Genomic DNA, 13944 nt, shown 5'->3' with positions numbered 1-13944 from the left:
ATTTCTAAAGACCTCTAAACTCCCCAAGAGGACTAGATATAATAGATATATCTGCAGGAATATTCCTTTAGATTGCAGTTCTGTTTTAGGCAAGCTGGTTCTTCTGGATTTTATTACCTAAAATTAGGTGAATGTAAACATTTGGGTTTCCAAATTCAATCCAGTCACCTCAGAAATTGGAGGGAATGTGGACTAGAAAAGCTTGGGCGCTTTTCAATCCAGAATAGAGTAATTACCTAGCAGGAGGTTCAGAATAGAAGTGGTGACCAGAGCAAGCCTGGCTTTTTTGAATATTTACAGATTTTAAATGTTTTAAATTGATATAATTTTTCATTTAGTGGCAGCCCTTCTAAGCTGGTGACTACTCTATTTATTTAATAAACACTCACTTTATGAAATTCAAGTATTATGATTTATTATGAAAATATCCACAATGTAACAGAGATTCTACAAATGTAAATAACAGTGTATTATTGCAATATGTGTAAGGTGATAGAATAAAAGAAAAACAATCCGATATGGAACCTGTATTCTAGATTTTAAAGAGTGCCTCTTTAATTTCTTCCTGTCAGAGTCATTGTTTGCCTTCTGAGTTTCAATTACTTGAAACACATTAGGCTTCACAAGGAAAACAGAGAACAGTTATGTTTTGAATCATAAAGCTTTATTAAAGGATTATCAAAGTTACAAATTCAAGCCATCTAATTGGTTATAAATCAGTAATCACTGCATGAATGCCTTAGTCGATACATTAAAAGCAAACCAAAGTCATTAAAGCAAAGATGAACTGTGATAAAGTTGTCTCAAAATCAGTTCTTCAGTAAACAGAGCACCCTGCTCTGCTCAGTTGGGAAAGAAGTGCTTGCTCGGAGTTAGGCAAAAAAACTGGCAGTCCATATTCTGAGTTTTATCTATATTGCTTTTGCTTAAGTCACACATTTCTAACATTCGATACACAGTGAACCACATGAAATACATTAGACCACAACTGCACTCTGCAGGTACATTACAACAACGCGTAGCACATTTCACGAGTATCACAAAAAGAAAAATATTTGACATGAGAACAGGACACCAAGGGCTCATCAAAATAGTACCTGCGGATCCAGCTACTGATGTAGGTCCGACAATTGAGCCCCTGGAATGTTTCAGATGGTTATCGAGCAAAATGTTAATAAAAGCAAATCATGCATGTTTCCTTAGCATGAAGAAGTGTCAGATAATTGCCCTTTGGATCTGCTGCTGCAATTCGCAAGTAGAGCCTTCAGCTATCTAGGGATACAGGTGTTTCATCGTGATGCAGACTCTACGGAAGGTAAATTGGGATGTCCGATAGAAAATATAGGGTTATCCATCCAATTCTGGAGCAATCTTCAGTTAGCGGGATTTGGGACTTTATCTGTTTGTGAATGTCACTATAGCAACCACCATTACATTTAAAAACTATGAGGCACAACCACATGAAGATAATTGGGTCATCCAGAGGGGACGAAGTGAGTCAATTAATTTGTTGAATAAAATCTGGCCCAATCCCCCAGGAAAAATTAAAATCATGGAAAGCTTTGAGTGCTCAAACTCTCAAGACGCTAAATGGACAAAACCTCTTAGAATACTGAGATATCATCATCAATGACATTCACATTGCAATAGGCCCCCCAAAAAATTCTTTGCGGATCCAAAGCAAGATCTTCTCAATACAAGACACCAATAATAGCTAGCAAACAAAGGATTACCAGGCTGCGGAAACTAATGAGAAAGACACATAACCAACCTTTCAAAATCAACTTGAACTATCAACTGAAGAAACAACTAAAATTACACAACCAGCTGACCTAGACAATTAAACAACAACAAACAAATAAAGAATGTCTACATGTATATTCCCTTCTAGGAACACATAGCCACGCCGAGCTGTGGAGCTACATTAAAAGTAAAAAAAGTATTACAGCCCTGCAAAAACGTAATCAACGAGGCACAGTGGCTACATCATATTACAAAATGGTGCGTAGTCAATACTTCTAGCCTCCTGCCAAATCTCGACTCCAGCACAGACCCTGCGGCATCCGATAAAAGACAGAATTTTTCTGCAAAACTTAGCTCAAATACTTTGTTGAGAATTTGCTCAACAGGAGAGCCAGGATCAAAGGGCATCCCAGTCCAACCTTTTAAAAATGACATTGAACTATGGACTGCAATACTGTCTCCACTATATCATTGCTGCTCACTGTTGGCCATCAAAGCCAAGGGCTACGCTACACTTCTGCCGACAGACCTAGAGGAGTGAGCGGAAGCAAATGAGCTGATCTTGTTCTGTCAAATTGGCTTCAGGGCTAATGCGTCAATGACTGACAATATTGAGGCCATATCTTTTTTGATTCAATAAACACTTCACCGTAAATCTCAGTCTTTATATGAATGTTTTATCGACTACTCCGCCGCCTTTGATTCAGTGGACCGGAAGATTCTTTGGCAGCTATTACAGGACTGGGGCATTCCAAATCATCTGCTATGCACAATAATGTTTCTACATACGTCTACTTGGGACCCAATTAAGCTGACTGTTACACAGACAACAAAGAAGATAATGACAAACACCTGATTAAAGCAGTGGTGTGTCCTGGCCCCTCATTTATTCAATTTGTACACAGAGGATTTGTTTTTAGCCTTATAACAAGCGAACCTGATTCCTCACAAAATTGGGTCTTCAAAAATAACATTATTAGAATATGCATACGATATTGTACTAATGGACAACTAGCGATTGGGATCTAAAAAGCCTTGCATGCTCTCCACAAATATAACAAAGTAAAAAAATTGACAGTTAATGAGTCAACAACAAAAATGGTTGTATTTGGATGAAGCAATATGAAAGGAAGTGGCACCTGGAGCCTGGGTCTCTTGACCATTCAAAGGTCAAATGTCTATAATTATCTGGGTGTGTGGCTGTCAGCAAACGGTGGACCCAAAATCCACCTGAGGCGCCTGAAAATGAAGGTAGCACTGATCATTAGAAGATTAAGCCAGCTAAATACAACCTTAGAAAGTCCTGCTACTATACCCATTCAACGGGTCCTCCAAGCCTGTCTTATACCAGCACTCGCTTAAGGCCAGGAGGCCTATCCAGAAACCTTCACAAAACTACTTGACAAATTTCAACTCCAAGCCTACAAAAGAACTTTTGGACTCCCAACTTATAAAGGAGGCTATTTGATAAGATCAGAATTTGGCCTCGAGGCACAAATGTGGTCTAACATGGAAGGATTCTTAAAATACTATTACAGGATCATCAAGGCTCCGCCGCACACCCTGAAATGTATTCTTCAACAGATTTTTACTATAAAATCAAACCTTTGGTCGAACTATTTAACCAAAGCAGCAGAAACACTTCAAATAGACTTGTCTGTGCTAAACAACAAACTTTTGTCACACTTAACTCTTAAACAAATCCTCAAACGACAAACAAAAGTACAGATAATACTCGCCGATTTGGCAAAATTAAAATCCAAGAGCTCACCGACATTTGCTGCAGTTGCCGCCTCATATGATACTGTCCACCTGTCACAATTTAGACCACAGCCATATCTTCGGCACACAATCAGAAGGACATGCCTACAACAAATCATGGCTGCAAGTTTGATGTGCCTACAAACAAAAGAGCTGAATCCTAAATGGCACTGCCTTTCCTTGATCACTAAGTGCAGACTATGTGGATATCAAATGGAACCTTTTAACCACTTGCTGTGCTGCTGTCCTGTCCTTCTTAATGCTCATCGTGCCTTGCTAAAAACTTTGGGTCAGATGTAGGAGCCCAAATACCGGTCGGTAACGGCCAATTTCGTCCGTTACTGACCGGTATTTGGGTATTGTAATGTAGGGGGCTAGAAAATTACAGAATCAGTATATTTACCGATTCGGTAAAATACCCTAATCGGTAAATTTACAGATTCTGTAATTCAATATGTAGGTGGCATAGTTTACAGTGCCACAGACCCGTAGAAATTCGTTATTTACCACCCAATACTATTGGGTGGTAAATTACGAATTTCTGTGTACATGCATATCTGTGCATGTACACCTGTGCCACGTGACACACATGCATGCCCTAAGGGCGTGTATGTGTGTCACATGGCACACAAGCCAGAAACAGGGGTGCAACAAGGTGTCAAAGTGACACACTGTCTCCCTTAGAAATACGGTATTTTTACCGATTCGGTAATTACCGAATCGGTATTTGCTATTGATTCCTATGGGCTTCAAGGCCCATAGGAATCAATGGCAAATACTGATTCGGTAATTACCGAATCAGTAATTACCAAATCCTACCGATTCGGTATTTTTACCGATTTGTTTTCCTACATAGCAATTACCGATTAGTAAATACAGAATCGGTAAAATTTGGTATTTACCATTCGGTAATTTGCTATTACCTACATCTAGCCCTTCGTTCCTTAAAAATGGGATACAAACTTGCAATGAGGCCACAAACTTGGTTTTCAATATAGTGGAGCCATGCAATCTTGCAAAATTTGGCAAGTATATTTCCCTGTTGCAAACAGCTTTTAAAGACACCGATAAATTGGACCAACATTCTAACCATCACAGTGAAGCACCCCATATTTTAACTGCGTCCTGTAAAAACGAGATATAACACCTTAGATCTACACGCCTGCAAGCAGTTATGTACTTTTAGTCCATACTGCTCAGAGTAAATACTCTCTTCTAGATATCATCTGCCAATTTTTAGCCCATTGGGAGGCTATTAAATTTTAACCCTATCTATTCTGCACTTAAGATATCCCGCACCTTTACCATCCTAGCATTTTCTGGACATTAATGACATGGTTTTAGTTTCGATCTTGCTAACGAATTGGCAAATTTATGGAGTCTCAAATGACCCTGATCTATTTTACTAGCATAAATGAACTGGGACTTATGACTTGTCATGCTGGGCACAATATTGAGGCTCAACAACTGCAATCATTCAAGGAGAGGAGCTACCAGTGGGGCAGGTTTTACCACACAAGGCAGTAACTTGAGTGATCAAGACATTATGGAAGGGATGAATTGAGGAGCCACCAGTGCACACAGCATTATAGGAAATCGTAACTCATCGGAGGGGTAGAAAGGCCATCACCATGTTGTACAACTCTATCCCGCGTCAAAGCTTAGTCTGACACAGGTGAGAGACAAATGGGAGGCACACACGTAAAAACAATGTATAGACAGGGAAAGGGCAGGTGGCTGCAGTTTCTGGGGACTGTCTCCAGATTGGAAAACTTGAGTTAATACTATACAAAGTCCTACAAAGGACATATATGATACCCAACATACTACATATGATGTCTCTGGTGGTGTGGGATATGTGCCTGATGTGCAGTGCCATCGACTGGGGTCTGATACACAGGTGTTGGCGCTGTGCCAGTTCAAGTGCTCTGTGGCGGGAGGTAGCGGATACACTAACTGACATCAGTCCGATTCATTGTGGAAGGAGTATATGTTTTGTAGGGATTAGTCAAAACGTCCAAATAAAAAAGGGCGGTCCCAAAACATGCTTAATTGCAATGTGTTTCACTGACAGTCGCATTCTGTTACAATGTGGCCGGATTACATATTATAGTGCGCACATGATTATTATGTGTAGTTTAGCGTAACTCATTTTTACAGTATTTAAACGTAATGATATCTGTTGTTGCGTCATTTTAGAGAACTATGGGGGTATTTCGCAATAGGACTACAGTACATAGTGTTGATAAGTCATAGCTGATTGTCTAGTAATTGATTTAAGTAAAGTTAAACGTAGCTATATTTTTTTAGGTACACTTTGCCCATGTTCCGCGTTACATCTTCCGATGTAAGTAAATATTAAAGGGCTCATTATGATGGTGTTCCGACCGCCATCGCTGAAGAATGGAGACCGTCCAACAGGTAGCTGGCGGCTCCACCCAACCGCCGTGAAGGCAGTCAGAAACATACCGTTTACTATTCGGCTTGTCCTGTGGCCCGGACAAGGACTTGGCAGTTCGGGCTGGACTGTTCCCATGAGGCACAGGGTCAGACTGATTTGCATATAGCCATGTCTGAACTGGGGTGGCAGAGTGGGCTAAAGAACGGTGATGGATTAAACCCAGATCTTTTGACTGGGTGTGAGTATTTGATTGGTTCAGATGCTCCGTCCATCACCACCCCCTTTTGTACCGGACAAGGACCACAGCACAAGCCGCAGTAGAAAAATGCATGTATTCAAATATCCATGCACCGAGTGCCAGGATTCATGTGGTGCCTGGCACACAGTGGATGGATGCTTGGGGGCACCACATGTGCCCACCTGAGCACATAGCGGAGGCCCAAAGGGGAAGGTGGGCCCTGCTAGGGGCATCCAAACTGTTTTTCCGTCTGCCTTTATCTGTCCGTGGGACTGCCATGTAAAGGATGAGGGAAAGAGACATCCTAATCCTTACTGTGGTGTGTCAGCAGGCACCGCCTCCATTGTGGGGCATAGGCTACGACTGCATCCCCAACGGGCTCATTGAGCCTGTCAGAGGAGGTGGTCTTTCCCCCTCACAAATAACTCCTACTTCCGGTATTGTAATCTGGCGGTCATACCCATACACTGGATGTTGGGCAGACCGCCACTAACAGACTGTTGGTGCTGGTCCGGCAACATCGTAATCGGACCCTAAGTGTGGTATTTTTACCCTGACTATTACCACTTTAGTAAAATGGTAATAGGCAGATCAAAATATGTGTAAGTTTCTATATATTTAAAAAACAAAAAATACAGAGAGTGAGGTAGTAGCGCGGTACCCCCAACAAATGTAGAGATGTTGGACATTACGTTACTGTTGTGTTAAAGTTGTGTAACTGTTTTTGCAACCCTATCCTAATAAATGGCCTTTTACACTATATGGTGGTATGATGTTTGATTATTTTATGATGAAGGGACCTGGGGGGAGCAGTCGCAGACTAGTCTTCCCTGGGGATACTCGCGAGTCCTACAGTACAGGCCAGGGGAAAAGTAGTTTTAAGAGGAAGGGGCGTTTTTTTTTGGGATGTATAAAGGAGTCAGGAGAGGTGGGTTCAGTCTCTTCCTGACTCCTGAGCACCACCGGAGGGTTGGGGCAAAAATTGTGTTGAAACCACCCACCCATATTACTTAAAAATGCGATTCGGTGGAGAGTTGCTCTACACAAAGTTTGCCATATTACCGGTTGCAGGGGTGTAGGCGGTATTTTGGGGGTGTGGAGAGTCACATGAGGGCATATCCACCCCTCGGGGGGTGAAAAGAGCACAGGCGAAGGAAGATGGTGTGCAGGGTATTCTTGGGACAGGATAAAGAGGTTTCCTTTGAGGAGGTTTGGTAGGGGAAGTGAGAAAGAGATTGGGGAGTGGAAGGAGGTCAGTGAGTGAAAGGGGAAAGAATGAAGCAATGTACTGGGCACTGGGGTGAAAGGCTGGCAAGCAGTGAGAATTGTCCTATTAGAGATCTTAGATCTTATGTTAATGTTGTGATAAAGTTGTTTTAACTGATTTTGCAAATGTGTCCTAATAAATGGTGAATTATTATTTCACGACTAGTGCCTAGAGATGATTCTGCATGCAATGGCACTAGTACTGTGCACACTTAGCACAAAACACAATTGTAAAACCAGGTATTTGAACCATTTCTACCTGATTCCCCAATTGCCACAACACTCAGAATGGGGATGTGACAGTTTTTTGAAAGGTATATGTTCGAAAGAACAATTTTAGTATTCTTAAAATTAGAATATACAAAACAAAAATTGTCACCACAAAACAGGAATAGGGAAAAGAAGGATACCATGATTTTTATAGAACCACCACTTCAAAAAGGCAGTACATATCACGGTCATCCTTACAAGCTAAGAGGTGATGGTCATTTTCGCCACCTGTACCGTAGCTATACCGCGAAAAATACAAATCATTGGCTGCTTTAAAAATCACTTTCCCTTCTTCATAACTAACTTCGAATTCAGTGAATGGTGGGTTCCTGTGGGAGACGGTTCTTATGTTGTCCTGGATGTCACCTGGTGTCAAACACAGATACTCATCTTTGTAGTCTTTGATTTCCACCTTTCCTGATGTGCTCATGGCCACATGGAAGCTGCATGCAGAGCCTCTCTCATAGCCACCCTCGATCAAGGAACCTCTTGATGTCCAATACATGTCATTGTCCATTAAGAAAGCGATTTCCACTTTGGTGGAAATTACACACTCCTCGCGTTCAAGCATTTCAACGAAATGTGACAAGTCATTGCACATTTGGTGAGACCTGTAAAAACCTAAAAAAATAAAATATTGTCATATAAATGTAAAGGTAAATTTTAAATCAATTTGAAAACAAAATCATCTCATCTTCTATTGTAAGTCTATCTAACTAATTTCAACCTCAACAAAAAGAGCACAACAAACTACAGTTAAATACTGGGTTATGGTTCAAAAAGTGCGAAAACAGTGACATTTGTTGGCATGAGATGCAACGTAGGCTGTAACTCAGACCGCCCGCCATGTTTAACTCCTGCGTGATCACCTTTTTTCTAGTGCCCTTTGCAAATCGCAGTTTTGACCATGACATCCAACCGCAGTGCTGGAGTATGTTGTATGCGTTGCATAGCATAACTGGTACCCTAGCATAACAGTGGTATTGCGCCCTTGAGCCAGAACCATGATTTGTTTTAATTGAATTTCTTTTTTCTTGTTACAATTTATTCCTAACACCTCTGCTCACTGTCCTTGACTGTGTACTACAGCGGTTGACCGCAGGTTCTAGATAATAGCCTGGTCCTGACCCAACCTAATGTAGGTAGCCAACTTGTCATCGCTGCACAGTGGGGACTGGCCTCATAGCTTAGTGACTCTAAACCCAACTTTCTGCGGGTACCCAGTTTCCGCTGCATCGGGCATTTACTATCCCCTCTGTTACTTTTCCTCTGTGACTCTTTTTTTTCTCACTGCTTCAACCCCGTCTGTTTTTTTTAATCCTTTGATTTGAAAATCATATTCAAATCGCAATAAATTTCACAAAATGGAAGATAAATACACTTACTGAAATGGAGGCTCCCACAATCGCATTTTGATTTGCATATCACTTTGGGTCAGATTTACAAGCCCCTTGCCACACTTTTGCACGCTGTTGCGTCACTTTTGTGATGCAGAAACGGCGTACAAAATGTGGCCAATTTACAACGTGACACATCTAGGGAGTTGCCTCACGTTGTAAAGCCCTGCGTCACATTTTACCCGCATCTGGTATAGTGTATGTAGGGTGGGCGTTCCCACGCAGGAAAGCCTCGTAAAAGTGATGCAGTGGAATCAACAAGATTTCACTGCACCACTTCTAGGACGCCACTGTGTCAAAACCTTAGGCCTGCTTCTGCTTGAAGCAGGCGTAAGAAGTGACGCAGTGTAGTGGGAATAGGCCTCAAAATACATTGCTGGAGTTGCATCGTGCTTGCAACACGACTCCTTAATGCGTGACTTTTGCCCCAACAGGTGCACCAGAATTTCTGACCTATATTTCAATCCTTGCGCCATGGTGCGCCGTATTTACAATATCATCCATGGTGGTGGAAGGATTTCTAAGGGTGGCGCAGGGAAAGTGTTGCATCTCAACAGATGCTTCACTTTCTTGTAAATATGCACCTTGGTTTGTCTCTGTCTTTTCCTGGTCTGTTATTTGAAATTTCCACACCTTCGAGCACTTTTCTGTGGTCGGACATGTTTCAGGGTGCTTCCTCTAATTGTATCTAAGTCACGATTCAGAATGAATTTGTGGTTTTCAAGATGATAAAACTGAACCCTTAAACTGCAAATAACATTTGTCAAAAAATTTAAATGTGATTGAAAAGGGACGGAAATCAATTAATCGCTCTTTAGTAGCTTAGATATGTAAAAGTGTTTTCTCTTTCAAGTCCATGCACACATATGTCTCCAAAACGATTATATAGATTTACAGAAAACCAAACAAAATCACGCTTTATGACTAAAGTTGTACTCTCAAGGGAAGTTTTGCATGCTTCCTTTTAGTATGTTTTTTGCTGTAGGTGCAAGCAAATTTGGAGCCTAAATGGAAATTGCGTATTCGTTTTTAATCTCCCCTTTTGATTCCTGCATGGAACTACATGAATGTTTTTCAAGTCTTTGATTAGTTGACTATACTGGTTGACTACCAACATTCGCGCAACTCCGTCCATAGGAGGCTCGGCTGCATGCAAGTCGAAAATGCCTTTTCCAAACAAAAGTGAGACTGAACAATAGATGTAGACTGTTCACTGCACTGTGAGATAGATAGATAGATAGATAGATAGATAGATAGATAGATAGATAGATAGATAGATAGATAGATAGATAGATAGATAGATAGATAGATAGATCATACCCTAACATAAGAAATTAGGAGTATTGATTACATAAAAGAAATAATAAATATAACAAATATATTATTAATAAAGTAATATTCACAAACCTGTGCCTGACCCTCTGCAGCATGGCACACGAACAGTAAGGTATTGTGTGAAGTATTCCTGCAGTACTCAAACAGTAATAAAATACAAAGTTATATAAAGAAAACACAACAATAATAAAAAGAAGACAACACAGAAAAAATCCCAAACCAACTTAAAAAAACTGAGTACATTTGAATCAAAATGCAAGGGGATGAATGGTGGGCCCACTCCAAAGTGTGCAAAGACTGTTTGGTCGGCAGCCCAAACCAGTCATGTGCACTTCCCTGTTCTCCATATAAGCTGCATTACAGCCTGCGTAGAGAACATGCCCATCTCTCTAGCCTGCTGCAATTGCGCATTGTGATCGGCTTAGGGTAGGGAGCCTGGCTGCCTGCTTCCTATTCCTGTTGGAGGCAGGACAGGTGGAGCAGAGAAGACGCAGGACAGGGCCTTGAGGTACGTTAAATGTTGTATTTGATTAATTCTGATCCTCCCTCCCCAACGCGTGTCATCCGCGGCCCCCCATGCGCACCCTCCTCCCAGCGTGTCCTACATTGCAACTCCCGCTGCTTGCATTCCTCCCTCTGTGTTGCTCCTCTAATGAAGAGCTCCACTTTGCAACTCCCACTGTTTGTATTCCTCCCTCTGTCCTGCTCCTCTCATGCATGCCCGGGAGAGCTTCAATTTGCATTTCCTGCTGCTTGCATTCCTCCCTCTGTCCTGCTCCTCTCATGCATGCCCTGGCGGGTCCCACTATGCATCGCCCACTGCTTGCATTCCTCCCTCTGTGATGCTCCTCTCATACATGCCCAGGAGAACTCCACTTTGCATCTCCCGCTTCTTGCATTCCTCCCTCTGTGATGCTCCTCTCATACATGCCCAGGAGAACTCCACTTTGCATCTCCCGCTTCTTGCATTCCTCCCTCTGTGATGCTCCTCTCATACATGCCCAGGAGAACTCCACTTTGCATCTCCCACTTCTTGCATTCCTCCCTCTGTGGTGCTCCTCTCATGCATCTCTGGGAGTGCTACACTTTGCATCTCCCACTTCTAGCATTCCTCCCTCTGTGGTGCTCCTCTCATGCATCTCTGGGAGTGCTACACTTTGCATCTCCCACTTCTTTCATTCCTCCCTCTGTGCTGCTCCTCTCGTGCATGCCCAGGAGAGCTCTGCTTTGCATCTCTCACGCTGGTTGCATTCCTCCCTCTGTCCTGCTCCTCTCATGCATGCCCGGGCGGGTCCCGCTATGCATCTCCCGCTGCTTGCATTCCTCCCTCTGTCCTGCTCCTCTCATGCATGCCCCGGCGGGTCCCACTATGCATCGCTCACTGCTTGTATTCCTCCTACTGTGATGCTCCTCTCGTACATGCCCAGGAGAACTCCACTTTGCATCTCCCGCTGCTTGCGTTCCTCCCTCTGTCCTGCTCCTCTCATGCATGTCCGGGAGAGCTTCAATTTGCATTTCTAGCTGCTTGCATTCCTCCCTCTGTGCTGCTCCTCTCGTGCATGCCCGGGAGAGCTCCACTTTGCATCTCCCGCTGCTTGCATTCCTCCCTCTTTCCTGCTCCTCTCATGCATGCCCCGTCGGGTCCCACTATGCATCACCCACTGCTTGCATTCTCCCTCTTCTCATACATGCCCAGGAGAACTACACTTTGCATCTCCCGCTTCTTGCATTCCTCCCTCTGTGCTGCTACTCATCTCCATGTCGGGGTGAGCTCCACTTTGCACCTCCTGCTGCTTGCATTTCTCCCTCTGTGCTGTCCCTCTCATGCATTCTCTGGAGAGCTTCATTTTGCATCTCCCACTGCTTGCAATTCTCCCTCCGTACTGCTCCTCTCCTTCATGCCTTGGAGAGCTCTGCTTTGCATCTCCCACTGGTTGCATTCCTCCCTCTGTGCTGCTCCTCTAATGCATCTCTGGGAGTGCTACACTTTGCATCTCCCACTTCTTGCCTTCATCCCTCTGTGTTGTTCCTCTTATGCATGCCTGGGAGGGCTCCACTATGAATCTCCCACTGCTGGCATTCCTCCCTCTGTGCTGCTCCTCTCATGCATTCCCAGGAGACCTCCAATTTGCATCTCCCACTGCTTTTATTCTTCCCTGTGTGCTGCTCCTCTCATGCATGCCCAGGAGAGCAGGAGGTGGAGACAGCATTATCCAAGGCAGACCAGGCTCATTCAGGTGTGAAAGAAATTTCCTCCCCTTAATCTGAGTGCATCCCAAGTCTATTCAGCCATGCCCTGACTCCCCCTTGAAGGGCAAAAAAGGAACAAGGAGACCCTAAATGTCTGAGGGGACTAAGGGTGGACGTCTGCTAAGGTGAACAGTAATCCCATACATGCTGAATAAGTACAATATCTCATTTTAGTAATAAAAAATCAGGCTTACAATTGTATCGATGCAAAGTACGGTTTTAATTAATTAATAATATACAAAAAGGTGAGTGAGCAGGACAAAACAAGGTAACGGAAATCAGCATATTTCCTTACCACAGGCAAGTGACTTGAAAAGTGACTTTTCAAATTGTGAAGATGCAGGCAAGCAGAAAGCCACAATCAGAGTTACATCTTATACTCCACAGGGGAAACAACCTTTACAACGTAACTTTTACAACGCACTACCATTACAACTAAACTTTTACAATGCAACATCCATTACAACGCATGCATTTACAACGCAACCATTACAACGCATGACACTACAACGCACACCACTACAACGCATGTCATTACAACTCAGTCATTACAACGCATACCATTACAACGCATAACATTACCATCCAACACTTACCCTACTGTTGCACCCCCTGGAGTTAGAATAGTAATTTTTACCCCTACATTAACCAAACATGCAATGTAATGTAATGCGTTGTAATGGAATGCGTTGTAAATGTAGTTTTAAAAATTTCGTTGTAATGGCATGCGTTGTAATGGATGTTGCGTTGTAAAAATGGTTGTAAAGGTATGTGTTGTAAAAGTGTGCGTTGTAACGTCATACATCCCTCCACAGTAGGATACAAATAGAGTATAGAGTTGTATCTTTCTTATCAAACTTGTATGGGACCTTAGCATATGTTCACCCGTGAAGGGCAGCACACACCTCGTCCCCCCAAGTGGCTGTCTGAACAGAATGATTATCCCCAACCTCTGTCACTCCAAAGCCAGATATTCAATACACAACCTAGTAGAGGTACACTGGATGGTTAGGCAAGAAAATACCTACTTTCTAAAAGTGGTATTTTCAAACCCAGAATGTAAAAATTGCCCTCAATGAAAGATGCATCTTAACATTCTGAGTTCAGACATATGAAACTATTTTCCTATCTTGTTCCCATGGGCAGTAATACTTATAAGATGTTATGAGCAAACTTCCCATTCCATTTTATGGGACAGATGCCTTACAATAGTGAAAAGTGAAATTGGCAGTATTTCACTATCGGGACCTGCCACACACATCAGGGCATGTCCCATGTTTCAC

General features: G+C 42.7%; 1 protein-coding gene across 2 annotated transcripts in view; it reads right to left on the bottom strand.

Annotated features, from left to right (window-relative positions):
• Nucleotides 1–642: 642 nt before the first annotated feature.
• The window catches only part of LOC147663744 (verrucotoxin subunit beta-like), a 120656-nt gene continuing 107354 nt past the window's right edge, over nucleotides 643–13944 (bottom strand). The window contains exons 3-4 of one of the 2 annotated variants that reach the window (XM_086950231.1): nucleotides 10484–10549; nucleotides 643–8300 (exon numbers count right to left, since the gene is read on the bottom strand). In XM_086950231.1, the coding sequence (XP_086806357.1) occupies nucleotides 7828–8300; nucleotides 10484–10549 (539 nt within the window). In that variant the 3' untranslated portion in view covers nucleotides 643–7827. The remainder of the gene's footprint in view (nucleotides 8301–10483; nucleotides 10550–13944) is intronic. The other variant, XM_086950232.1, reaches the window with a different exon arrangement.

This window comes from Lissotriton vulgaris, unplaced genomic scaffold (genome assembly GCF_964263255.1).
Source record: "Lissotriton vulgaris unplaced genomic scaffold, aLisVul1.2 SCAFFOLD_2370, whole genome shotgun sequence".
In the NCBI taxonomy this organism is placed as follows: domain Eukaryota; kingdom Metazoa; phylum Chordata; class Amphibia; order Caudata; family Salamandridae; genus Lissotriton; species Lissotriton vulgaris.
This window is presented reverse-complemented; position numbering and strand designations above follow the sequence as displayed.